We start from the raw sequence: 27,867 nt of genomic DNA, 5'->3' as shown, positions 1-27,867 counted from the left end.
GAAGAGACATAACACAAAAACTGGCAAGGCTCTTCACAAAGTGCATTAGAAAAGGTGTGACGCCTAAGCAGTGGAATAATGCAATCATAGTTTTGCTGCATAAGAAAGGAGATAAATCAGAAATTGGAAATTATAGACCAATTAGCTTGTTATCCCACATCTACAAGTTGTTCACAAGGGTCATTACTAACATATTAGAAAGAATACTTGATGAGAATCAACCGAAAGAGCAAGCTGGCTTTAGGACAGGATTCTCAACTATGGATCACCTTCACGTAATATCACAGCTAATGGAGAAAGCAAATGAATATAAAACACCATTATGCCTGGCATTTGTGGATTATGAAAAGGCATTTGACTCCATACAGCATAAGGCAATGTTTCGGGCACTGGAAAGACAAGGCATTGATACCCCATATATTATGATTTTGAAGAAAATATACAAGAGTGCTACCTCCTTTATTAGACTAGACAAAGACAGTAGGAAATTTAAAATTGAGAAAGGAGTTCGACAAGGAGACACAATATCTCCGAAGCTGTTTACTGCTGCCCTTGAGGAAGCTTTCAGAAGATTAGACTGGTCGCAGAAAGGAGTCAATGTGAACGGAGAGTACCTAAACCATTTACGATTTGCAGACGACATTGTGGTCATAAGCCATGATCCCAAAGAATTAGAGGAAAATCTTAATCAGTTATGCACAGCTAGTAAGGATTTTGGACTAAAGATGAATATGGCTAAAACAAAAGTAATGATGAACAAGTATGCCACAGAAAGGGAAATAATGATTGAAGGAGCAGTAATTGAAAAGGTGGAGTCATATACTTATCTGGGACAAGTTATTAGCTGTAATAATGATAAATGGCTGGAAGTCAAGAGAAGAATAAATTTTGGATGGATAGCATTCAGGAAATATAGTCACATACTGAAGAGCAATATCCCAGTTTGTCTGAAACGTAAAATAATGAACCAATGTATACTCCCCACCATGACTTATGGAAGTGAAACTTGGGCACTCACCAAAAGAATGGAAGAGAAGCTGAGAACTACACAGCGAAGAATGGAACGAATCATATTGGGAATCAGACTGTTAGATAAGAAGAGAAACACATGGATTAGGCAACAAACTCAAGTAAAGGACATTCTTATCAAAACTAAAGAACTAAAATGGTCTTGGGCAGGACACATAGCTCGAAGACATGATGACAGATGGACTAAGAAAATAACAGAATGGTACCCAAGAGGAGCTAGAAGAAAACCTGGAAGACAAAGGCGGAGATGGATAGATGAAATTCATGAGTTTGTGGGTAGTAAATGGATGTCCAGTGCTCAAAACAGAAGGAACTGGAAAGTTGCTGGAGAGGCCTTCATCCTGCAGTGGATTGAAAATGGCTGATGATGATGATGATGAATGCCAAACAACATGAGGTTAGGAATAGCCATGAGATAAAGGCTCCATTGGAGAAGAGACAATCACCAAGTTTTGATCTGAGGTGCCTAAAGGAGCGTTCGCTTCTTCCATGTAATTAGAAGGGTTGTTTGTGAGAAAGAGATCAAGCGTGTTAGCTGTATGATTAGGATTGTCTGGTATTCTTGTTGGTAAATGAACAATCTGTGCGAGATCTGTTTATGTTTAATCTTAGTCTCTTGCAACTGTTGCTTCACTTGCATTAGTTGTGTTATGGTTATTGCCATTATCCAGCTGCTGAAGTGTGTGTGTTTTTTGATTATTGTTTATTTTAAGATTGCTTGCTGATAGTGAAGATATACTTGTTTATTAATGCCCCCATTTGGACTTTAATAAACAAGTTATAAAAACATATCTAAAGTTCATATGTAAAATGTGTTGGGAGGGGAGATTTATTTTAAAAAATTAATTAAATATATATGTTTTCAATATAAAATGGATTTTTCACACATCTGTTCATAAATACAGGTAGTTCCCGGGTTTACGAGTTTTTTTTTTTTTTTTTCCAAGTAATAAACAAAATCGAAAATATGAACATTAATTGCAAAAAATGAATGTTAAGCATTCATAAATATCACATTTCAAACCATGTGTGTAGCTATAAAATATAGTGTACCCCGCTTTACAATATTAATCCGTTCCAGAGACACCATTGTATCGTGAAAATATTGTAATGTTAACCCAATAATACATTGTTTTTTGGTAATTCATTCCACGACCTCGGAAGTTGAAATTTTCACTACATAACTCTCTAAAAGGTCGTTATTATAGTGTAAATTGTATTAGTTACCAATTCAAATCATTAAAATGCACCACACTTTCATCGTTATCATACACCGATAAACCAAAACATTATGTCCAGTGAGTCGTCATGCAAATCCAAGCAACTGCAGGTGAACTACGGCGATTGCGCGAGTCGGGACAAGGTATAAAAATACCTGATACTGAGCTATGTTAATCAGTGTTACTCTTGTTCTTCAGATGCAAAAGGCAGCGGACTTAAGCGAGTTTGACAATGGCCAAATTGTAATGGCCAGCCAGCTGGGTCAGAGTATATCTGAAACAGCATGGCTGGTGGGTGGCTCACGGTCAGCCGTGATTAGTACCTACCGAAAGTGGTCCGAGGAGAGAAACCCCACAAACTGCCGGCAAGGTGTTGGACAACCATGGCTCGAGGTGAGCGAAGGCTCTCCCAGAAAGGCGACTGTGGTGAAACTAGCCAGTAATTGGAATGCCGGTGACAGGAGTAATGCGTCGCAACACACAGTACATCGAACCCTGCTGAAAATGGGGCTGCCTTGCTGCAGGCCACTCCAAGTGCCCATACTAACTGTGGTTCACCAGCAACAGACCCTACAATAGGCACACGAGCATCAAACTGGACCTTGAGTGATTAGAAGAAGGTCGTCTGGTCCAATGAATCACGCTTCCTGTTGCATCATGTGGCCGGCCGGGTATGTGTGCTTCAACTTCCTGGGGAAGTGATGGTGCCTGGATGCACTGTGGGACGAAAATGGTGGCGGCAGTGTCATGCTTTGGGTGATGTTCTGCTGGGATACTCTGGGTCCAGTCATCCATATGCCAGGCACTCTGATGTTTACCACCTACTTAAACATCATTGCTGACCAGGTACACCCTTTCATGGCAACAGTCTGCCTCTCTGGCAGTGCCATCTTTCAGCAAGATAATGTGCCTTGCCACACTGTCCGGATTGTTCAAGACTGGTTCGCAGAACATGAGGAAGACTTCCAAGTATTGCCCAGGCCTCCAAATTCGTCTAACATCAACTCATTGAGCATCTGTGGTTTGTGTTGGAAGAGCAGCTCTGATCTGTGGCATCTCAAACACGGACCTTATAGGAGTTAAAGGATCTACTGGTTAAGTGTTGGTACCAGATACCACAAGACACATTTAGAAATCTTGTAGCGTACATGCCTCGCAGAGTAAGAGCTGTTTTGGTTGCACGTGGTGGACCAACATCATATTAGGTAGATGATCATAATGTTTTTGCTGATCGGTGTATGATCTGTTATATAAGAACCAATTTTGAATGGCTTTGTGATACTTTTCTAAAACACATTTCTGGAGGTCACGACCATAAAACCATAAAAACAATTTACACTTTTTGGTTTATTGGGCTTTTCTGTTACTGCAAGCAATTATAAATGGGTAGTAAACTCCATGTTATTGCATTTGCAAAAATACCGATAACTAGAATTGTGTGGTTTTTTATGTTATTATGGTGACATGTGTTTCCCACTTTACTGAAATCTTGAATTGTATAAAAAAAAACAAATTTTCAGAATCTTCTCTTCATTCCTTTTTTTTTTTTTTTTTTTTTTTTTTAGCTTCATAAACTTGTTACTCCACGCAAATTGTGTTATTTGCAATTTGTGCATTCTGTTAAAAAATGCTTAAGCATGCTATTGAAATTTATAAAGAAAAGAGAAGATTATCTTGGAAACAAATGCCTCAAACCATTTGTGAAGAAGATGACTCCTTGTGCAACAAACCAACGAGTGCCGAGCCAATAATGAGTGATCAACATTTAGTTGATGATGCTGATGGGTGAAAAATAAATATTCTTTAACATTTGTAAGTCATAAATAATTTCTTTATTATTATAATTTGCTTGATTTTACAGGCTACATTTTTATTTCTTTGGATAAATCAATCATTTTTTTTTTTTTTTTTTTTTTTTGAGAACCTCAAACACGAGAGGTATTGGAACCTATAGTACTTAGTACCGTGCTTGGGTTGGAGGTTGAAAAGACGAAAGAAGATATTTGTTGACATTGGACTTGAACTTCTGCAGATTGTAATTTTCAGGAAATATGTATGAAGGAAGGTTGTTCCAGAAAACGGCAGTTGAATGAATAAATGAGGAAGATGAAAAGTTGGTTCTGTGGGTTTGAAGTTGGACAGTAAATGGCTGGTGGCAGCACATGTTCGGACTGTTTTGAAAGAGAGAGCGGGAATCATAGAAGCCAATTCAGAAGAACAGTGCCCATGGAAGTATCTGTAGAAGAGGCATGCAGCAGAAACAGTACGTCTATGAGAAAGCGAGTGGAGAGACTCTGTTAGAGATGAATCATTAATTAACCTAACTGCCCTCTTCTGAATGGAATCAAGAAGCCTGAGAGAGGTTTTGGGGGCACCACCCCAGATGTGGGAACAATATTCCATGGCAGGGCGGATTTGCGATTTATACAGAGTGAGCAGCTGTTTGGAAGAAAAGTAACGCCGAGAGCGAAAGAGAAAACCAAGTTTTTTAGATGCAGAGGAAGCAATATTTGTAATGTGCTTGTGCCAAGAGAGATTAGAAGTCAGGGTAATCCCCAAAAGAGATATATCATTTTGCCTAGAAATCGGAGTGTCACTAAAGATAAGCATAGGAGCAGAAGAATCCTTTTTGCGAGATATAAGACAAGACTGAGTTTTAGAAGGGTTGAAATCAACTAAGTTGTCTTTGCCCCACTGGAGAATTACCTGAAGATCGGCATTTAAGGAATTGGCAGCAGATTTTCGAGAACTTGAAGCTGATTGAGCAGGACAAGGTTTCTCAAAATGGAAAGTTGAATGCAATGTGCTATCATCGGCAAAACTATGGATAGGATTTCCAGTCAATGGAAGAAGGTCATTGATATACAAAAGGAAAAGAGTGGGGGAAAGAACTGAACCTTGGGGGACACCGGCATTAGTGGAGAAGTTAGAAGACAGAGAGCTATCTACCATCACCCTCAGTGAGCGATCAGAGAGAAAACTGGATTACCAATTACTAAAAACAGTTGGCAAACCATAAGATGGAAGCTTGTTTAGAAGACCTTTATGCCAAACACGATCAAAAGCCTTTGAGATGTCAAGAGCAACTACTTGTGTTTCACCGAACCTTTCCATTGAATTAGTCCATAAATGGGTAACATAAGCCAGAATATCACCAGTGGATCGACACTGACGGAATCCACACTGGCGATCGTTGATCAGACGGAAGGTTTCTAGGTAGTTTAAGAGTTGCCGGTTAATTGATTTCTCCATTACTTTAGAAAGAGTAGAAGTAATTGCAATGGGACGATAATTGGATGGGAGGGATTTGTCACCCGTTTTAGGAACTGGCTGGATATGAGCAAATTTCCAAGTAGAAGGAAAAACACCTTTGGAATAAGAAAGTGAAAAAAGGCGGCAAAGAATAGGAGTAAGTTCAGGGGCACAGGTTTTGAGAACAAGTGGAGAAATACTATCAGGACCTGGAGCTTTCTTAGCATCAAGATTGATCAAAATCCTTCTGATATCCTTTTGACGGAAGACCACAGGAGGCATTGAATGGAGCGTGTTAGGAATGGTGGGAGGTGTTTTACCAAGATCATTAATACATGAGCTGGAAGAAAAATGGGATGCTAGCTGGTCAGCTTTATCCTTGGCTGAAGTGACACAGAACCATCTGGTTTGGACAGAGGTGGGAGCAGAGATGGGCAAAAGTTGCGGCCAATAGCTTTGGCAAGAGACCAGAATGCTCGGCTACCATTAGGGCAAGAAGCAAGTTTTCTACTCTTAGCCTGTTCAAACTCTAGTTTGGACTGATTAATAACTGCTTTACAATTGTTGCGAGCTTTGGTGTAGGCAGAAAATGAAACTGAAGAATTAGAAACAAGCCAGTTACGATATGCAACATTCTTCTCTTGGACAGCCTTTGCACATTTGTTGGAGAACCAAGGTTTAGATAAAGGACGATATTTTAAAGTGGAGTGTGGGATAAAGGATTCCATTCCTGCAAGAATAATTTCACTGACACGATCTGAGCAAACGTTGACATCAGAAGTTTTGAAACAGTAATCAGACCAAGGAAAAAAAGAAAAGAAGTCTCGCAGGTCATCCCATTTTGCATTCTTGTAATGTCAAACAATACGAGGTTGGGAATAGCCATGAGATAAAGGTTCCATTGGAGAAGAGACAATCACCAAGTTGTGATCTGAAGTGCCTAAAGGACCTCTCACTTCGACCTTGTACTTAGAAGGGTTGTTTGGGAGAAAAAGATCAAGCGTATTAGCTGTATGATTAGGATTGTCCGGTATTCTTGTAGGTAAATGAACAATCTGTGCTAGGTCATTAGTAATTGCAGAAGCCTCAGCATATCGACCTGCTGGGTCGGTGTAACTAGAAAACGGAAGCCAGCTGGAGTTGTGAACGTTAAAATCACCAAGGAAAATTACCTCACTGTTAGGAAAGTTGGACTGGAGAAAGTCAAGTTGCAAAGAGAGGAAGTCAAAGAGCTCCAAGTGATTAGTGGAGTTGGGAGAACGGTAGAGACAACAGATGAATTTGACACAATGAGGTAGAGAGATTTTAAGCCAGAGAAGATCAAAGAGAGGAGATTCCAAATTGCCAAGTCTCTGACAGGGAATATCAGAACGGACATATGCACAAGTACCACCTTTGAGGCGAAAGGAATCATACAGCAAATAATTTGGACATCTGAGATGAGCAGTAGTTGAATCAACTGATAACTGAGATTCAGTCAGAAAAAGTACATGGGGTTTGGAAGACTGCAAGTGGAAATGGACATCGTTGAGATTGGAATTGAGACCACATATATTTGTGAAATGAATGAGGAAGTCCTTGGGAGGTTTAGATCTTTTCGCAGATAAGCTTGCTCTATTATTTTGACAATTCATGGTGTATTCAATAGTAAGAAAAAGTGGGTGGGACATGCTGTATGAAGTAATGAAATTTTTGGATATGGCGTACATGTGGTAAGAATATACCCAGATCCTTGACATAACGTGGCCTCGACAATGCTCCCCGCATACACACTACTCGGACTCCTTCCAGTCACTATCTGGCATAGTAGAGGTAGCAAGATTATACACTAGCTGATCCGGAAGCCTCCTAGAGAGTTACCAATAGGTTTGGTCCGGTGTACTATCTAGCGGCCGGCCTGCGAACACCGTTTTAGAGCTGTACCCTCGAAATGTAAGGAATATTGGATCTCGCCACGACATTCATCATAACCTCAAAAATCATCAATCATACTGCATGATGGAAGAGTAGGGAAAGGTTGGCCGGAACTTAGCTCTAGAGACTAAACATGGGTTCCACCACTTCAAGCCTCCAATAAGCAAAGTGGTGGTATTTCACCAGTTGATGAGAGTCATCTACCACCTAGTACTGCCTGGTAACATAGAGGGGTGGCGTTCCTCCATGTGGTGTGGGTGCCACACCTCGACCCCTGCTTATGTTGGTTCACACCTGGGTGGTCACCCACCATGTACTTGTGCATGGAGGTTATACCCAGGATTACTAACAGTCCCACCATCGTGAAGGTGCAAGCAGAGGATTTGGCTGTCATAGACCGTCCGGACTTCGCCGAAATTGGGTCCGCTTAAGTGTCACCCGAATATCAGTTCCATCAGCGTTTTAGACTCTCAGGTAGCAAGAACAGCTTGTCTGGCATATCTGAGAGAATGTCTGTGACAACCTCAAGGACCAACTAATTAACTAACTAATTTCATTGTTGAGAATGTAACCCCTATTTTTAACATTAGCTATGGGAAATAAATTTTCACTTTACAAGTGCACGCTAGAAACAGATTAACTTGTAAATTTGGGAACTACCTGTAGATTGAAAATAAGGTTAGCTTCAAAAAGTGAACAATGATTTCATGCCTTTAATATAAACATAATAAGTGATATAAAAATGTGGTAGAGGGTTAAGAATACTGGACTGAAGTGCATTAAAAAAAAAAAAAAAAAAAAACCTCAGATTTTACATTTGTAATGCTGTGTTATTGTGTGGGGGGGTGGGAGAAATGTGGAGGTGTGTAACTGTAAAGGTGTATTATTTCACAAATGTGGTTGGAGAGGGATTTCTGGAAATTAAACAGATCATTGTTTAATGTAAAATGTGTTTTATAGTTCTTACTACCATAATGTGTATGTGTGCATTGTAGTATTTATTTAATGTAGTTTAAACCATATTACATCTTGTGTCCTTATTAATACATGCTGTTATAAAGATTATTTTTATGTAGAAAAATGTCTAGTAAAGTTTAACTCTTTGCATATCCAGTATTATTTTCACTGCTTCTGCTTGCAGTCCAGCTCTCCTAATAAAAAAAAAATATATATATATATATACTACTTGAAATATGATGTTCAAAATTTATTTATTTGTGGATTTACATGAGCTGATATATAAAACAGCATGCCAAAACAGTTTAAAAGCTCTAATTGAATATTTTATCCTGGAAGAAAATATTCGCAAAACCTTCCATGAGATAATTTGTTTTTTACTTTAGAGTTTCTGCTTTGAATTCCTTGTTTGTCCTTTTTTCTGTGGGCAGAGATGCAACATCCATAATATCTGAAAAAACCTTTTCCTGCTAAATAAATTCTTGAAAAATTTAATTCTCTCTACCTAGAGCAGTATTTCCTTATATCAGTTTTTTCGTTTAATCCCATATCGATAATTCCATAAAACCTTTAGAGTTCATTTAGTGAAAACTAAACAGAGTCACACCATATGGAACTATCTTATTTGTAAAAGTTTCCTTTTTTTTCCCCACCTCAAAAAATAATTTTAATATCATATACTTGGATTTCAGGAAGACTTTTGATACTTTTATACAAAAAAGATTGCTATTTTGAAGACTAAATGCTCAAGGCATAATAATCTCGTTGTGAAGGTAGCCACAATATGAGATAAAATCTAAACGATGCCGTTAACTAACGTATGTAGTTAAACTTATTGCTAAACTATGGTGTATTTATAGTTATATAGTTAATTTCAGCCCATAATGTATTATGCCTTGGGCATTTAGTCTTAAATATTATCATTATCTTCATTATTTGGCATCTCTCATATTGTGGAATTAACTTTGCATCTGTGATGGCATATCTGTATTACCAGGGTACCTGCCTGCCCACTGATGAGTGAGCCAACAAGCTTCAAAATGCATGTGGGTGGTGGTGCCCACTAAGAATAAATAACAGTAGGCTCCTCTATTAGAGAAGCATTATTTATTTGAAGGAGTGTAATACCTGGTTACACTGTGTATGTAGTTAAACTTATGGGTAAACTATGGTGTATTTATGCTGATATTATATAATAAAAGATTGCTGTACAAACTGGAGCAATGTGGCATTAAGGGCAAGTTAATGCTATGGATAAAGGGACAGCTAAGTGGAAGAAGACAGAGTGGTTATCACTGCTCTTTGTGGATTAATGTTAGTGGAATTCTCCAGGTTTCAGTGCTTGGCCCATTGTTGTTTTCAATATTTATTAATGACATTTATGAAGATATATCAAGCTTATTGTTAAAGTTTGCAGATGATACAAAACAAAAAGTTGGCAGGGTGGCTAATGACAGTAATGATGGTATGCCACTCCAAAAAGATTTGGAAAAATTCAGTCAGTGGGCTGAGAAAAGGCATTTGACATTTAACATTGACAAATGCAAGGTACTGCATATAGGTAACAGTAATCTCTAAGTAACTTATCAATTGTGGAACTACACTCAGGGTAGTATAAAATGAAAGAGACCTGGGGCAATTGTGAAATCAGGTATGCAGTTCTCTGAGCAGTGCAGACGTGCTGCCAGGACAGCTCATGGTTTTTTGTCAATGATATACAGAAACTTTGCTAGTAGGATTGAGCAGGTGATTATCCCTTTGTACAAGGCCATGGTTAGGCTGCATCTAGAGTATTGTATACAGGTCTGGAGACTTCACTTTAGAAAATATGTAGATTCGCTGGAATGAGTGCAGAGAAGGGCAACCAGCGTAGTGAAGGGAACAATAGGGTGCTCTTGCCTAGAAAGGCTTAAATTCTGCAAATTGCAGCATCTGAAGACTTAGACACCTGCATTGTGATTCGATTGAGGTGTTTAAGGCCTTGTATAAATTGAGTAAGCTGAATGTGAATAGCATTCTTCCTCTTGCTGAGATTACACACATGAGGAGCATAAATATAAGTTGAGGAAGGATGGTTGCAGGATAGATGTGTAGAAGTTTACCTTCAGCCAGCAAATGGTTGATTGTTGGAATAGGCTTCCATCTGTTGTGGTAGTGGATGGTTTGAATAAGTTCAAGGAAGAACTAGACAAATTCTTGAGGGTAAGAATGGGTGAAATGTCTTTTTTTTTCCTTTTTTTTTTTTTTTTTTTTGCTGATGCTATTTGCCACTACTAATGAGTGGTGTCCATTAAGGGAGGAGATGTCCCTGTATCATGTATTGTTATTATTTTTGTAAGATGTTTTCATTCGAAATATGTATTCTGCATGTACATTCTCTATATTCCATACAGGCTTCAAGGAAAACTTGGTATTTTTTTTTTTTATTTTTATTTAACCCTTTTAAGCAAGTTATAAATGAGTACATGTATATCACTAACTTTGCTTAGTTGCCATACAGGTGTTGACGGCATTTTCTGTAGCTCCCTTGAAACAGAATGCTTCAAGATGATTCTTTAAATTTTAGTGCAACATTATATGATTTAAAAAAAGAGAGAGAGAGAGAAACAGAAAATTTGCCACAGATTTGTTGAAATGCAGTATTTAAGTTTCAGTTTTCTTTACTAGCCTTCTGCTGAAATGAATGGCAAGATTGAAGAGGAGTTTACTGTAGCTCGCCTTTTCATTAGCAAAATGAAATCTGAAGTTAAGGCTCTAGCACAAGTAAGTACAATGTATTTATATCTGAATGTGTCAAATTGTATGAAACCCTCTCTACTTTAAGGTACAATTTCAGAATTTCATTCTGTAAATTTTTTTTTCTATTATTTATCACTCCAAATTGAGCATCCGGGTGGGGAGTTGCATTTTCTTCACTATTAATTGTCATTTCATTTTTCTTTTTATTTCTATCAAACAAGATTAAAAGAACCACTTAGATTATAGATAACAAATATTTAGATTTACATAGAGCAATATGTTATTTTTCACATATTTGATGGAATGGTTATAATTTCTCAGTACAGTAAACCCCTGCTATTCGCGGGGGTTACATTCCTGAGAAATGCCACGAATACCAAAAACGCAAATACTGAGTTATGGCTCCCATAGTAATAAAGGGGTTCCGTTCCAAAGTATGAAATATATAAGAAAAACTAGTCTAAAATTTTGTCTATGTATGTATGTATTATATGTACCTTCATAATATGACTATGTACATAGTGAAATGCAAGCATATGGCATCGAAATGAAAATAAGAAACAATTTAATATTAAATGTAATATTTATTAGAAATTTCAAACAAATCTTTCAAACCAGCGCCTTTGCTAGTTAAAAAAACTTATCCCACCAGTGCTATCACCAGTTTCGCTAAAGTGTTGATGAAGGAGTTTTGCCTTTTCACGAGTGATGAGTGAAATTAACGGAATATTATTATGAGTTCGGTCTTCTATCCACAGATTTAAAGCCTTTTCCATTTTTTCTAATTTAACATCACGAGTTACAGAGCAAATTTTTGAAGTAATTAGCACGTTTTCACGGACGTTACGGCTGATTTTTTTTTCTTCAGATTTTTTGATTGATCGTACCGTTGACTCATTGATTTTATAATGTTTTGCCACTGAGGAGACACTTTTCACCATTAGAAATTTTGTCTAATAACTCAATTTTATTCGCTAATGTCATCACCTTCTTTGATATTTTCACATTTCCCTTGTTATTTGTAGCCATATTTTTGTACGGGTTAGAAAGAACTTGTCCACAATAAAGTCACTTTCTTCCGCTTTATTCAATATTCAAACTTTATTCAAACTGATAAATTTATTCAATTTATCAATTTATAAGCATATAAATTAAAAGCAAACGACAAAACCTTCCATGACAAGCCCATAACACATACTGAACAAGGATTAGCGAGAAACATCCATGCTCGCGATTTTGTCAACCCCCACCCCCACCCCCACCCACTGAGCGCTGTTTGGACCAGGAAAGATAATTTTAGCCACGCCCATGTTTTTTTATGGCGGAAAATGTTCACGGCACTTTAAAATTCACATTTTTTTAGGTTTCATTTTATATTAAATCGGTGACCGTGAATACAGATACCGCGAATAGCGGGGGTTTACTGTATATTATATCTGTAAATGAAAATCAATTTTATTATTTATTTATTTATTTTTTTTTTTTTAAGGCAGTACACAAGGATATCATTATGTAGAATTTTGGAAGATACCACATCAAAGAAATTGCTCCAAAGATTGTTGGAGCTATTTATATAATCTTATCTAACTTCAAGAAATGTTCCTTCTAGGTTGTAGGAATGATGAAGAGGTGCTGGCACTTGCCTTCAGAGGATCTCTGACCATAATCTGCTTTCATTCTGTAACATTGAATGTATTTAATGAAGTGTTTCTATACATTTTCAATCAATTCAGTGAACTGTTTTTGATGAGAATTTCAGTTGATTTATTCATATTCTAGGGAAGGATTTTTGTCTTTAAAGGGATATTTTGGAAATCTAAGAATATTTTTTAATCAAGTCTACTTTTAATCTTTGTTTTATTGGTTTTTCCTCCAAAGATGTATTATTCAAATAACAGTATTTCTTTTGTGTTTAGCCAAAGTATGAAAATTACTGAGATGTTAATAAGGAAATCATTGAATTTTTAAATCTCACAAAAAATGCAACTTGGCCCAGTGCAGGCATATAATGATTCAATCTGCAGTGATAATTTCATCTCATTGTTCTATTTTGAACTTTGCATGCATAGATTCAAGTCATTAATGTAAATGCTGAAAAACAATGGATTGTGAGAATTTTCCAGTTTCCTTTATCTGCTACAGAATGAAATCCCTTTATCAATACAGTGACAGTATAATGGTTCATCAAGTGCCATTCATATGGAGATGTATCTTATCTAATTTCTTGGAAGAAAGGCATACACTGAAATAACTAATTATAATTACAGATTAAAAATGAACTCTGTGTACATTTTTGAGAAGAAAGGATAGAGTTAATTGAAAAGTCTACTGGAATACCACATGGTCACTCACTAATGATCATTTCTGCAATCTAGAATTGACAAAAATAACCAAAAGGATTTTGAAATGTAAAATTTGGCATAAAAATTATTGGAGTTTTTTTTTAATTATATTTTTGATTAGTATTATAATTTTTTCCCAAAAATCTATAGGGAGTGCAATACTTTCTTAGTTTGTAATTTGAATGATTGGTTTTGGTTTGGTATAAGATTTTATTGGTACATTAGCAGCAGTAGCTATTATGCACCAAGACAAGTCCAAAATAGAAAATGTATGCTATATTTTATATATATATACAGTGCTTTTTTTGTACAAAAATAGGTACCGGTACTCATTCTTTGCTATCAGGAAAAATTCCGCACCGACACGGCTGGCACGCAGTGGGTGTCAGCCATGCCAGCTGTTTCCGTCTGTTAAGGAGATCACGTGACACTGGGTGGAGTCAGCACCCATCAATCACGGCCGTATCGCTAGCAGTCGGAACGCTGTACCTGATACTGAATCTCTACCTCATTTTTTTGATCAACAGTCCATCAACTTGGCCAGTCATTTATGTCAGTCGTCCCTTGTTGGACACGGATACCATCAGGAACAAAAGCAGTGTTTGACACAGTTTCTGTAATTAGGTCTTCACTCACATTTTCACTTGTTTTTAATTTCTTAACTATGGAGGGTGAGAAGAAACTAGTAATTCTTTTCATTTTGTACTTTACGGTTCAAGATAGCTTTTTTAATACTAATTCACTTACAATCTCGTTACCGCACGGGCAAATAAATAAAACTGTTGCGTCTGAATTGAAAATGTGCAAATACAAAGTTGTGTTGAACAAACTTTTAATTGTAACAAAAGCCACAGAAACATTACTGGCGAACCAATAGGAGCCCCTACAAAATGGCATTTCCAAAGGGGGGGGGAGTCAAGAAAGAGGTACATGAGTTTCCCAAAGTGGGTGGTACTTCTTAGATGAACAGAACACCTGTGAAAGTGAGATAATCCCCAATAAAGTAAATCTACAGTCAGAACCTCTATATAACTAAGTCGATTGTTCCTTGCAAAAATTTGTTAAACAAAAATTTCGTTATAAAGAAATATGACCTTTTCCACAATGAAAAATAATTCAACATTCAAAAATACAGTAAAAGATGGTAAATATATTTTCTAACATTTCAAAACAATTTATTAATACATAACAAATTAAGATACGACTTTTTTTTTTTCCATACGACATGATGCACACAATATTAGTACACTTCAGAATTATTTTTCAAAATATTTAGTTATCTTTTGTTCTACACTGTATTTACTGTACATCGATCATTTAAAATTTTTTTGCATTTGTTTTAACATACCTTTTGTATTCTCAGGAACATCTTTACACTGCAGGCCACGACGAAGTTTCAAAAGCTGCCAACATTTCACATTTAGAAGGTTTAATACCTTCATTATCCTCATTTTTCTTTTCTTGTCATTGATAATTGTCATTAGCTCTTTGAACTAGTTCTTAAATTTGAATTTTTTTTTTCGTGAAACTGTCATTGAAGTACTGTAACCATGTAAATAGAGATATGAAAAATTTACTGAAACATTTACGGAAAAAAACACACTTCTGCGAAACAACAGTTGATTATTTGCAAAGAAAACCACTCTCTCTTAATTCCCGAAGAGGGCGGTTACAGTAGAAGGTTGAGCAGAGCCCATTGTTCGCATCAGGAATACCCCTTGACCAGCGCAAGTTCTCGGTATGTGGGGCAGATGGTTGGATAGGATTTCCGAGTATCACTAAGTGGAATAATCCTTTTAGCTCTCTTAATTCGTGCAGCAGCAGCACTAATTGCCTGAAGGCTAGAAGTGTGAACAGTGTGTACCGAGTCTCCGTAATCTTTTCGTTATATGAAATTTTTTTTTTGCTCAACCGAAACTATTTTAAGTTTGTTAAACAGAGGTCCAACTGAGTAATCTAAAATAACAAAAATGGTTATAAAGTTTTATATAGAAAATATCTTAACAATAGACAGTAAAAAATGCAAATTTAGCTTAAATAACTTTAAGCGTATGTATTTGAATAATGGTCAAACGTGGAAAAAAAAAAAAAATAAAAATACTGAATATTTCAAATTTCGAAATGTACTGCATGTAAATGTCACACGCTGTTAAAAAAGGTGCCGATATGCCGTACCGTTGCGTACCGTCACAAAAAAAGCCATATATATGTAGGTGTGTGTATAAATTAGAAAGTTGTAAAAAGTAAAAACAGTTGATACCTTGTCATTGTTAGATAAAATCTAACTGCATCTATATAAGACTCAGTCAGATGGTTAAAAGCAGTAAAACACATATCAGTAAACTCTGGGCACCCGGTTAAAATATGTTTCAGAGGTAAACCTGTGTCACAGGATGTAATTTAATGAAATGAGATACTTATCTTCTGTGCAAAGCTGAATAACTTATATGCCATTAGTTAATCTCCATGTATAAGTTTAAACAAACAAAAAAAAAAAAATAAAAAAAATAATAATACAGATCTGGATTCCTAAGTGATTAGCATTAGCATTAGTAGAGGCATATGATGCAAGAAAGCAAGGTTATTCAGCATCAGCCAAAAAAAAAAAAAAAAACACACCACTCCCATTTCACCCCTCCGTTCGTTCGAAATACCTGTCCAGTTGAGCTTTAAATTTGTTTAGGCTATCAACTTCAACAACAAGTGATGGAAGTCGGTTCCACCAACCAACCACCCGCTGGCCAAAGGCAAATTTCCGCACATCTATCTGACATCCGTCCTTCCTCAATTTGAATTTATGCCCTCTGAGGTGATTATTCTGAGCAAGATGAAGAATCCCATTGGCATTGAGCATGCTCAAACCATTCAAAGCCTTATACACCTCTATCAGATCACCTCGCCGGTGCCTAGTCTCCAGACTCTGTAATTTGCAAAACTTAAGCCTTTCTTCGTAAGAGCAACCCTTTGTTCCATTCACTAATCTTGTTGCCCTTCTCTGTACCCGTTCCAGCAGCTCTACATCCTTCTTGAAATGAGGCCTCCAGACCTGTATACAGTACTCAAGATGTGGCCTAACCATTGCCTTATACAAGGGAATAATCACCTCCTTATCCCTGCTATAAAAATTCCTGTATATAATTGACAAGACACCATGAGCTACTCTTGCAGCTCGTCTGCACTGCTCAGAGAACTTCATATCTGCCTGCACAATTACCCCCAGGTCCTTTTCATTCTCCACCACTGTCAGTGTAGTACCGCAGAGTTGATACGTTGCTCTGGGGTTACTGTTTCCCATATGTAGTACTTTACATTTGTCAATGTTAAACTTCATTTGCCACCTCTCAGCCCATCTGTTCAACCTTTCCAGATCCTGTTGCAGCAGCATAGCATCAGTAGTGTCCTTAACAACCCTGCCAACCTTTGTATCATCTGCAAACTTGGACATTAAACTTGATATCCCATCATCAATATCATTCATAAACACCGAAAACAACAACGGACCCAACACTGAACCCTGAGGGACTCCACTAATAACATTAGTCCACAACGAGCAGTGTCCATTGATTACCACTCTCTGTCTTCTGCCACTCAACCATCCCCTTATCCATAGCAGCAATTTGCCTCCAATGCCACACTGCTCCAATTTGTGCAGCAGTCTTCCGTGTGCAACAGTATCAAAAGCCTTTCTAAGATCCAAATATATAATATCAAAGTTATTCCCTGCATCCAGTTCTTTTGTGACTACATCATAGTATCCAATCAAATTGGTCAGGCAAGACCTGCCCTTAACAAAACCATGCTGCATCTGAGCTATAACTGAATTCTTGTCTAGATGATCCTGCAGTGCTTCTTTAACCAGTGCCTCCATTAATTTACCTGGAACAGAAGTTAAACTAACAGGTCTATAATTACTTGTGTCAGCCTTTGATCCTCCTTTGTGAATTGGGGTTACATTTGCACATCTCCAGTCTATGGGTACCTCCCCTGAGTCCAAAGAAGCTCTCATAATTATGGCTAGGGGTTTGCTTACTTCCTTTGCTGCCTCCTTTAATATAACTGGATAGATCCCATCCACCCCAGGTGCCTTTTTTATGTTTATCCTCGACAATCTCTCCTCCACTTTCCTCTCAGTTATTACAAAATCATCCAGCTCACTGCCAATGTTTACTTTACCTACATCATTCTCCTTCCTGAATAACTCCTCATGCGTGAATGTAGATGCAAAATACTCGTTTAGATTGTTAGCCACCTGAGCAGGATCCTCAACTGTTGAACCATCAATATCCAGTGGACCAATCTGATTCATCCCTTTCCTTCTTGAGTTTAAATATGTAAAGAACTCTTTTCTGTTTTTCTTTGCATCCTTTGCCAAGGATTTTTCGTAGTCTGCCTTTGCCTGCCTAATCTCCTTTGTGACTTGGTTACAGACCAACTTATATCTATCATAGGCTTCCATGTCACCCATTAATTTGTATGTATCCCATGCATTTTTCTTCTCTGCCACCTGTCTCATTAGTTCATCTGACAACCATTTAGGCCTAAACCTTGAACAATATTTCTTAGTTGGTATGTAAAGCCTGGTAGCCTCCAAGATTAGTTCCTTGAATGCTTCCCATTTTGAGTTTGTTGTTGGTAACATCATCAGTTGGTCCCACTGTATAGAATTTAAATACTGTCTCAGACCATCATAGTCGCCTTTACGAAAACAAAAACCCTTCCCTTTACCTCTGATGGTAGTTACCTCCTTGAGTAAATCCCACTTCAACACACTGTGATCACTGCCACCTAGTGGTTCATTTATCTGCAGATTCTTAATGCATGAAGAATCACTACTGATAATCAGATCAAGAGTATTGCTCCCTCTTGTTGCCTCAAGAACATGCTGATGTAGAAAGCAATCATCCAATAAATCCACAAAAGCCTTGCTAGTGTGCGAGTGACCAACCCACAAATTCCAGTCAATATCTGGGAAATTAAAATCCCCCATTATAAGACTCTCTGATTTACTGGCCCACTCTATTTCCCTGTGCAATATCTTATTATACTCATCAGAGTCATTAGGCCTATAGCACACTCCTACTCGCAATTTTGATTCCCCTATGCTTATGTCACACCAAACTGACTCGACACTGCCCTGTCCATCGATGTCGACTGGCTTCACTTCCTTGGACTTTATGTGTTTCTTAACTAATAGCATAACCCCTCCTCCCCTCCTGTTCTGTCTATCCTTTCTATACACATTGTATTCCCCAAATTCCAGTTCCGCATTACTTATATCTGTGTGACACCACGTCTCTGATATCCCAACAATATCTGCCTTTGATGTTTTGAGCAATACCTCAAATTCATCAAATTTATTTACCAAACTCCTAGCATTGGTGTACACGCAGGTATACATGCACCTGTTTCTATTCTTAGCTACCCTAACACAACCCATGTGTTTACTTGTACCGCAATGCCTCCCAGCAGTCTCTGAAATATCCTGAATCTTGTTTTTCAGGCTTCTGCTCATTTCAATAGAAGCAGTGCAAGAATCACTTCCACCTCTGCCAGTGGCTACTGTTAATCTATTAGTCCTTGTATCCCCCCCAACTAGCAGTTTTCCGACCCACCTAACACTGCCTCGACAGCATCAGCAAAAATTCTTGCACCCTTTCTATTTAAGTGTATCCCATCCCTGTAGAAGCAATCTCTCCTGTTAACAAGTACAGTCCAGGCTGAAAAAAATTCTACCCCTTGAGCCTTGCACAATCCCTCCAGGGCCGAATTGATCGACAAGGCTCTCATCATATACTCCCTCCTATCGTGTCTGGGCAGAATTGCAGACACTTTCAAATTCAACCCTAATTCACGGCTTTTTTTCAACAGTGACCTGTACTTGCTAAGTAATTCCGCCGGTCTCCTACTCTTAATGTCATTAGTGCCAACGTGTACAACTATATCACCTTTTGTGCCCTTAAAAGATGATATCCGCTCTACAACGTCATCAACCTTTGCCCCTGGCAGACATACCCTGGTCCTATTCCACCTATCCTTTTTACAAAGCATGTTCCCCGTTTCCCTGACAATAGAGTCACCAACAACTACTAGTTCCTGTGGGACCAGCGCATTCTGCCTAGGGGGCTGCCTCTGTGTTGCCTGATGACCAAGTGCAAGCTCTGGCGTTGATGTGGGTAGCTGAGAGCTTGATGGGCCCCTCAATTTATTTCCTTCGAGGGCATCCACCCTGTCCTTCAAGCTCTCATAAAGGCCCATAACAACGCTGAGTTGTCGCCTGATTTCCTTGCACTCCTTACATCGTGCACACACAAAGACATCCCCCTCGGCAGCATCATGTCCCGTACCCGACTGCTCCGCAAACATCAAGCAAACAGTGCATTTTAAAAGACTGTGATTCAGAGGGCAACTGCCCCCCTCAGTTCTCCCCTGAACCAAAGCACTCCCATTAGCTTGAGCCTTTTGCTTTGCTGCTCTGGTCAGAGTCATGATTCCGATTTAATTCAATAAAATTTCAAAACAAAAATTAAATCCTTAAGTTATATCCAAAAACAGTTATGTTATTTTTTATTTTTATTATTTTTTTTTTTCGGTATCTAGTGTTTTCTACGAGTTCCTTTTATACAACTTCCGTATCACGTGTACCACTATAGTTATGTATTAATTATTTGTTACGATTAAGTCGTTATAAATATATAGAGTTAAAAATACAATTTAATTGACAAAGTTTATTAAGATTAATAGATTTACTGATTAATTGACAATATTATATTATATTGTCAATTTAATTGTATTATATTGGCACTATACTACACTAAGCTTATGCTATCGTGTAAAAATGGCAGGAATTCTCGAACGGTACTTCTACGGACTCGTAAGTATTGATTATCTTCCAAATCTCGCTATCTCAATTTAGAATAAACTAAGGATCCTCACTAGGTCTATAATCTACTTATAGAAGATAATTTGATATAACAATTGGTTAATAAATCGACTAAATTTGGTTAAAAAAAGACTTCTCATTCAATTTGTAACACGTGGATTTGATACCGTTACCGATACTAAGTAATACCTACAAAATCTCTGTCTAAGTTAAACTTTAAACTAAGTATCATAACTAGGAATATAAAGCTACTCTAGAAAATAAGTTAATATGACAATTTAAGCTAATAAATCAGAAAATAAATCAGGAAAAACTTCTCTGTTCCAAGAGCTTCAAGGAGCTTCGTCCGCACAGGATAAATGATTTTAGAACATTTCCTATTGAAAAATTTGAATAAGTTATACTTAAATGAACATTGTGTAATATTTCTATTAGTTGTCTGAAAATAAGTACAACCAAAACTCTCTATGCCCCCCTCACCCAGGTAATGATAAAAATGGCCATTATGTTGAATAGTTCATGAAATTAGCAAAAAAAACAAAAAGTTTGAATACTTAATATAATTTTGCTAATACAATGTAGTATATTCTGATTGAGAATATGTACTACAGTATTTAAGAAGACAATAAAGATTGTACATTTTATGCTTATTGTACAGGGCCCCGGGTGCCAAGCGTTATAGTGATCAAGCGATTCTCAGTGATTTCTAGAGAGTTTTTCTTGAAGCTGCAGTTTTTGTTCAGTTAAAAAAGTTTTCTTACGTTTTCATTAAATACTAGTAAACTTAGACTTATGATCTGTAAGTAAGTTTCAGAAAGGCAAATCACCTTTCTTTTTTTCATTTAAACTAATATACTAACTCTTATACCGCTTGGTCACTCTAGCGGCACTGCTCCTGCCTCCCCGTGGTGGGGCCGGTAACCTGGGAGAAGAAATCCACTCTCCCGGGGCTGAAAGGAGCAAAGATGGATAACAATACGTTTCCACCTTTAGAGCCTCCGAGCTCAAAACTAGCGACTAAACACACCGATGATGATTTCTCCCAACCCAAGAGGTTGAAAACAAATCCTCAAGAGGAGATACCAGCATTTCTCATACTGCACTCTACATCAGACCAGCCTTTGAGTAAATTGTCCCCATTCCTTGTGCAAAAATGCTTAGAGGCTGTCGCAGGTTCACCAAAATCAGTAAGGCGACTCCAGTCTGGGGATCTTCTGGTAGAGACCATGAAATCCCAGCATTCTGCAAAGCTATTAAATCTGACAACTTTCGGCGGACATCCAATAAAAGTCACTCCCCATGCCACCTTAAATTCCTCCAAGGGAGTAATTGCAGAATGGGACTTATTAACCGTATCAGAGGAGGAAATAGTCAAAGAGCTACGAGAACAAAGAGTCATCCAAGCCAGGAGAATCATGACCCGTAAAGATGGTACTCTTATTCCAACAAGGAGCATAATCCTCACTTTTAGCTCTCCATCTTACCAACATCTGTCAAAGCAGGCTATCTCCATTGCCGTGTCCGACCCTACATCCCAAACCCAATCAGGTGCTATAAGTGCCAAAAATATGGACACTCTCAGACTGCATGTAGAGGTGAGGCAATATGTCCTAACTGCGGATCGAAAGACCACAACCAATCCGATTGCAATGCTACCACTCATAATTGCCCAAATTGTAAAGGGAATCATCCAGCTTTCTCTAAAATATGCGAACTGTGGAAGCAAGGGAAAAAAATACAGAAATATAAAGTGGAAAACAAAGTCACTTATTCAGAGGCGAGAAGAGAAATAATCAAAATGGAGCCAAAGCGAACGTATGCCACAGCTACCAAACAGGTGCAATCAGTAAGTATCCAAACGGACATTACAGTTCCTCCTAATACATCTATCGCGAATTGGGCACGATCCATACTCACTTCTCCCAAACAGTGTCCTTCACAACAAACAACTGAACAAGCCAGCAATACTCCAATCTCCATTCCAGCCGATGCGTCAACAATGAAACCAAAAGCTACAGAAACCCCAATGGTGCATCCACGGATTTCAACGGAAATGGATATTGATCAGGAGAAAAATTCAGATGATGGAATTTTAGAACTCCACGCAACTGATGAGATAGACACAACACGTCCTTTCTTTCCTAAGAAAGACAAAGTAAAAATAGAGAGGTATAAACAAGCTACAACCAAAAAACTGTCAGAAGCAAAAACAACTAACAAGAACGCATAATGGAAAGAATTCTTCAGTGGAATTGTAGAGGCTTTCGTAATGCAAAAGATGACTTGCATGATCTCGTAAACCGCTATGAACCAGCATGTATATCCCTACAAGAAACCTATTTAAATCCACAAGTGTGTCCTACCATTAAAAATTATACCATGTTCAGAAGAGATAGGAGTATCGACTCGCCAGCTCGTGGAGGCGTGGCAGTTCTTGTTAGAAATAATATTCCATCTAAACCTGTTGCTCTTCAGACTCCTTTTGAGGTAGTGGCAATGCGCGCAGAAATTGGCATGACTATTACAATAGCATCTATATATATTCCCCCAAATTCCTCAATCTCCTCAGAAAATCTAATAGACCAGCTACCACCTCCTTTCTATTTACTCGGAGACTTCAATGCTCATCACTCGCTGTGGGGATCTCCAACAATCGACAAAAGAGGTAAACAAATAGAAAATCTTCTCGATGTGTGCCAACTTACCCTTTTGAATACTGGAAAGCCTACCTATATACATTTTTCAACAGGATCCATGAGTGCAATAGACCTTTCAATCTGCTCTCCCTCCATATGTACTAATACGGAGTGGTCTGTTCTTGAAAATCCACTAAATAGTGATCATCTACCAATTCTCTGCAAGCTGCAAACACGGGTAAACTCCCCTTTGCCGGGTCGCTCCAAATGGAAATTTCGTAGGGCACACTGGAATGAATATGCTTCAAATGTTCAGTTAGATGATGAAACAATTCAACTTCAACCCATAGATTATGTCACATAACATATAACAAATCAAATATTACAAGCTGCCAACTCTACAATACCAAAGTCCTTGCCTGGGAAACGCAAACACAATAATTACTGGTGGAATCCGGATTGTACATACGCTAAACAGGACAAAAATAGGGCTTGGAATTTGTTCCGCAAATTCCCCACAACCAGTAACCTAATTAGTTTTAAAAGAATGAAAGCTAAGTTCCGCCAAATAAGAAGGAAAGCAAAAAGAGAAGCATGGATTAGCTTTTCCTCCAGTATAAACAAGGACACAGATATCAGACTCATCTGGAAGAAAATACAAACAATTGATGGCAAATATGTCCAGTCCCCAGCCTCAATATTAAACTGGAAAGGAAAGGAGTTGTCCTCTCTGGCAGAAATTGCAAATGCCTTAGCCGAATCATTTGCCAGTATATCAGGTGTATCCACCTCCGACCCAATCTTTCAGAAAATTAAAAAATCATCAGAGCAGCATAAGATCAATTTCTCCACTAGAGTTTCACACCCGTACAACCAGCCATTTACATTAACAGAACTTTTAGGGGCGCTCAATAAAACTCCCAGTAGTGCTGCTGGTCCAGATGGGATCTACTACATCATGATAAGCCAACTAAACAACAGAACAAAAAGGGTATTGTTAAAATATTACAATCGAATATTTCTAGAAAATATTTACCCCAACTCATGGCGTCACTCAATTATACTAGCCTTTCCAAAGCCTGGAAAGGATCGCAGCTTTCCACATAATTACAGGCCGATTTCACTGACCAGCTGCTTAGGCAGAGTCTTGGAAAAAATGGTTCACAGGCGGCTAACGTGGTTCCTGGAAACTAACAACTTGCAAAATAACAATCAGTACGGGTTTCGAAAGAACCGGTCCACGTTAGATGTAATGATAAAAGCAGAAGCAAACATCCGAAATGCCTTCATAAGGGAACAACATCTGGTCATGATCAATCTTGATATTGAGAAAGCCTTTGATAACACCTGGCGATACGGTGTACTTCAAGATCTTCATTCTTTTGGCTTGAGAGGTCATTTACCCCACTTTATACAAAACTTCCTATGCCACAGAACATTTCAGGTTAGATACATGAACAATTTATCTAAATCATTTGTACAAGAGGAGGGTGTTCCTCAGGGGTCCATTCTTAGTCCGACGTTATTTTCAATAAGAATTACAAACATGACACAGAATGTACCTAATACAGTAGAATCGTATATGTTCGCTGATGACCTCGTTGTTTCTTGTCAATCCCAAACCATGAACACCATTGAAAGACAACTCCAAATTTCCATCGCTAAAATTGAATCATGGGCATTGCGGAATGGCTATTCCCTATCAGAAAAGAAATCTAGTGCAATTCATTTTTGTAAAAAACGCAAACTTCACTCAGATCCAGAAATATTTTTAAAAAACAACCTGATTCCTGTCACTAACAGTTTCCGACTGTTGGGGTTATATTTAGACAACAAACTTAATTTTGCTTCCCATATTGCTTTCCTTCGAACTACATGTCTAAAAAAACTGAACATCCTGAGAGCAGTCTCTGCTAAGTCCTGGGGTGCTGACAGAAGCTCTCTCCTTCATCTGTATAGAGCTTTAATAAGATCACGATTAGATTATGGATCACCTGTCTATGACTCTGCTAGGAAAAGTTCACTATTACGTCTGAACACCATACAGCATAGTGCTCTTAGGATAGCTGTGGGAGCCTTCAGAACATCTCCGGTCCACAGCCTGTATATTGAGGCAAATGAACCCCCTTTGCATCTCAGGAGAAAATCCTTATTGTGTAAGTATGCAGCAAAAATTAAAAGCATGCCATTCCACCCTAGCTGGCAGTACCTGTTTGATCCTCAATATGCTGAATTATATCACAATAAGCCTAATGAAAACCGCCCTGCAGGTATTCGACTGCAAGAACTCACGATCAGTTGGGGTCTTAAATTTCACAACATATTCCAAGACCTTGCTACTCCTGAAACTCCCTGGACTGAATTCTCACCTCTCCGCAACAATTTCTTTTCAAGATGGGGAAAATCCTCTCTGGCAAATATAAACTATCAACAGCTCCATAAAACTCACTTGTTGGAAAATTTAGATAAAGTACCTATCTATACTGATGGCTCCAAAACAGATGCAGCCGTTGGTGCTGCAGCAGTTTCTTCTACCTTTTCAGATGCTGTGTCTCTTCCTACGGAATGTACTATCTATACTGCAGAATTATTTGCTATTAAACTAGCTCTAGATAGAATACACAACAGCTGTATAAAGCAATCCCTGATATACACAGACTCCTTAAGTGCAATCACTGCCATTCAAACTACCATGTCGCCCTCACATCCGATTCTTAAAGAGATACGGTCCAAGTTATTTTACTGTCAAAAAGCCAACCAGGAGGTTACCTTCTGCTGGATACCTGGTCATGCAGTCATTCCAGGTAATGAACAAGCGGACGCCGCCGCTAAACACCCTGACTCAAGCACTTCCAGGCAACAAACAGTGCCCTACACCGACTACAAATCCATCATTGAAACATCATGTAGGAAGCAATGGTCTGACCTCTGGAAAGCTCAAATAAATAATAAACTGCTGCAGATAAAAAAAAAAGAGCCAAAATTGTGGACATCTAGTATCAGGAAAAGCAGGCGACAAGAAGTAATTCTAGCAAGGCTCCGCATTGGACATTCACATCCAACTCATCTGTATTTGCTTATGGGAGAGAACCCTCCTCAGTGTTTGTTGTGCCAGTCTCAGTTGACAATATATCATATTCTCATTGAATGTCCCCAACTTTCAGCTACCAGAAAATCAACCTTTACATCCCTATCCCATTTGAAGGAACCGATTACCTTATTGCAGATTCTTGGCAATGATGCAAATTTGGAGGAACTGTTTACTTATTTGAAACAGATAAATCTTTATAATAGCCTATGATCACAATAACATGAGAAATTAGTGATAAGCAAATATCGAACAGGCACAATATGGCCCAAGAGGCCCTTGTGCCAGAAATCCCAAATACAACAACAACAAGCTTATTGTACAGTTTAGTAAGATCAATTTCTAAATTATGTATGTACAGAATTAAATAGTACGTACATACACACACTAAGTGTGCATGTGTAGAGTATTTGTGTATGTGTATGCACACTAGAGGTCTGCCCGGGCTTTGGCCCGACCCAGCCCTCGGGCCGGGTAACACAAAGGATGTTTGGGCTCGGCTTGGTTACAAATAATCGTAATGAATTGTTATTTTCAAACATTTTGGATTTTTTCATGCTGTTTCTTATATATATTTTTTTATGTATTTAAATTCTTAGTTTTTTTAGAAAAAAATGTGTATTAGTTGCCTGTTTGACACTTTTAATTGACCAATAAGGTGCACTTCACCACCGTCTCAAATTCACCGAAATTTGCACCCTTTCTTGGAAATGATCTGGTCTATATTTGCTTAGTGAAGTAGCCTTAACCCTTAAGCAGGCATTAAATTGAAATTTGCATTATATGAAGAGTATGATATGAGTCATTTTCTCCCCTGGCCATGGGTTCCTTTTTAGATGTATGTGTACAGTATTTATTAAAAGTGTGATATCATTAATCCTTAATTCTACTTCATCTGAAATTTTGGGTTGACCTACTTTCAGTTCTAAGAACATTCACTTGTAACACTTTCTAACTGCTTCTTTGCTATTTCCAATACTGACCAATAATTCAGAAATACAGGTAAGAGGAATGCTTACACATCATTCATACAAGGAGAATTGCCAGTGACAGAAGTGACAGTCAGTTCTAATTTTTTAATTTAAGTTTTTTTTTTTTTGATTTGGTAGTTGTTGGCGCATCGGCTTCTGTGGCCATATTGCACCTCCCAAGGTTTTTGCAGAACTTTGATCCAAGCCCGAGGTGGGAATCTAACCCGCGACCTTTGGGTTGCCAGGCAGGTACTTTACCCACCCGGCTAGCCCGGTCGGCTTTTAATTTAAGTAGAGGTGGATATTGATATTTGTTTTGGAATTATATTAAATATAGTAAACTGAAAATTTATTACATTTTTTGTTATATAATTAATATTGATAATTATTTTAGATAATTATTATTATATAATTATTAATATTGAATTTTAAATCTGAAAGTTTATTTTTTTTTTTATATTATTATTATGAAACTTCAAAGTAATGCTAGTGATTTTATTTATATAAAAAGTTTCAATCAGGGTGAGATAAAAATCCGGTCTGGGGAAAAATGAATATGAAACACAAATTCGGGCTGGGTAAAAATAAAAAATGTATGATACAGACCTCTAATGTGCACACATATATATATATATATATATACAGGGTGTTTATAAAATTATTCACCTGATCATGATGAAGGCTTGATTAAAATTTTATTGTAATAGGTATTGCCGAATGATTTGCTGCATTTCATAAACCTCCACATGGGCACCTTTGTAAGCACATAGAATGTCAAGACATTTCATTCGAATTGTTTTGAAGCAGCCCTTGAAAAATGGAAGTCACAACCTGTTCAA

At 37.8% G+C, this 27,867-nt stretch overlaps 1 protein-coding gene across 2 annotated transcripts in view; it reads left to right on the top strand.

Moving 5' to 3' along the window:
• The window catches only part of LOC150079406 (kinesin heavy chain-like), a 429,176-nt gene that overhangs the window by 225,824 nt on the left and 175,485 nt on the right, over positions 1-27,867 (top strand). For both annotated transcript variants that reach the window (XM_090383638.1, XM_090383639.1), the window contains exon 15: positions 11,040-11,135. In XM_090383638.1, coding sequence (XP_090239764.1) covers positions 11,040-11,135 — 96 coding nt within the window. The remainder of the gene's footprint in view (positions 1-11,039; positions 11,136-27,867) is intronic.

The sequence above is a fragment of the Mastigoproctus giganteus genome, chromosome 10, assembly GCF_048544385.1.
Source record: "Mastigoproctus giganteus isolate SK-2022 chromosome 10, ASM4854438v1, whole genome shotgun sequence".
NCBI lineage: Eukaryota > Metazoa > Arthropoda > Arachnida > Uropygi > Thelyphonidae > Mastigoproctus > Mastigoproctus giganteus.
The sequence above is the reverse complement of the archived record's forward strand: the minus strand, read 5'-3'. Positions and strand labels throughout refer to the sequence as shown.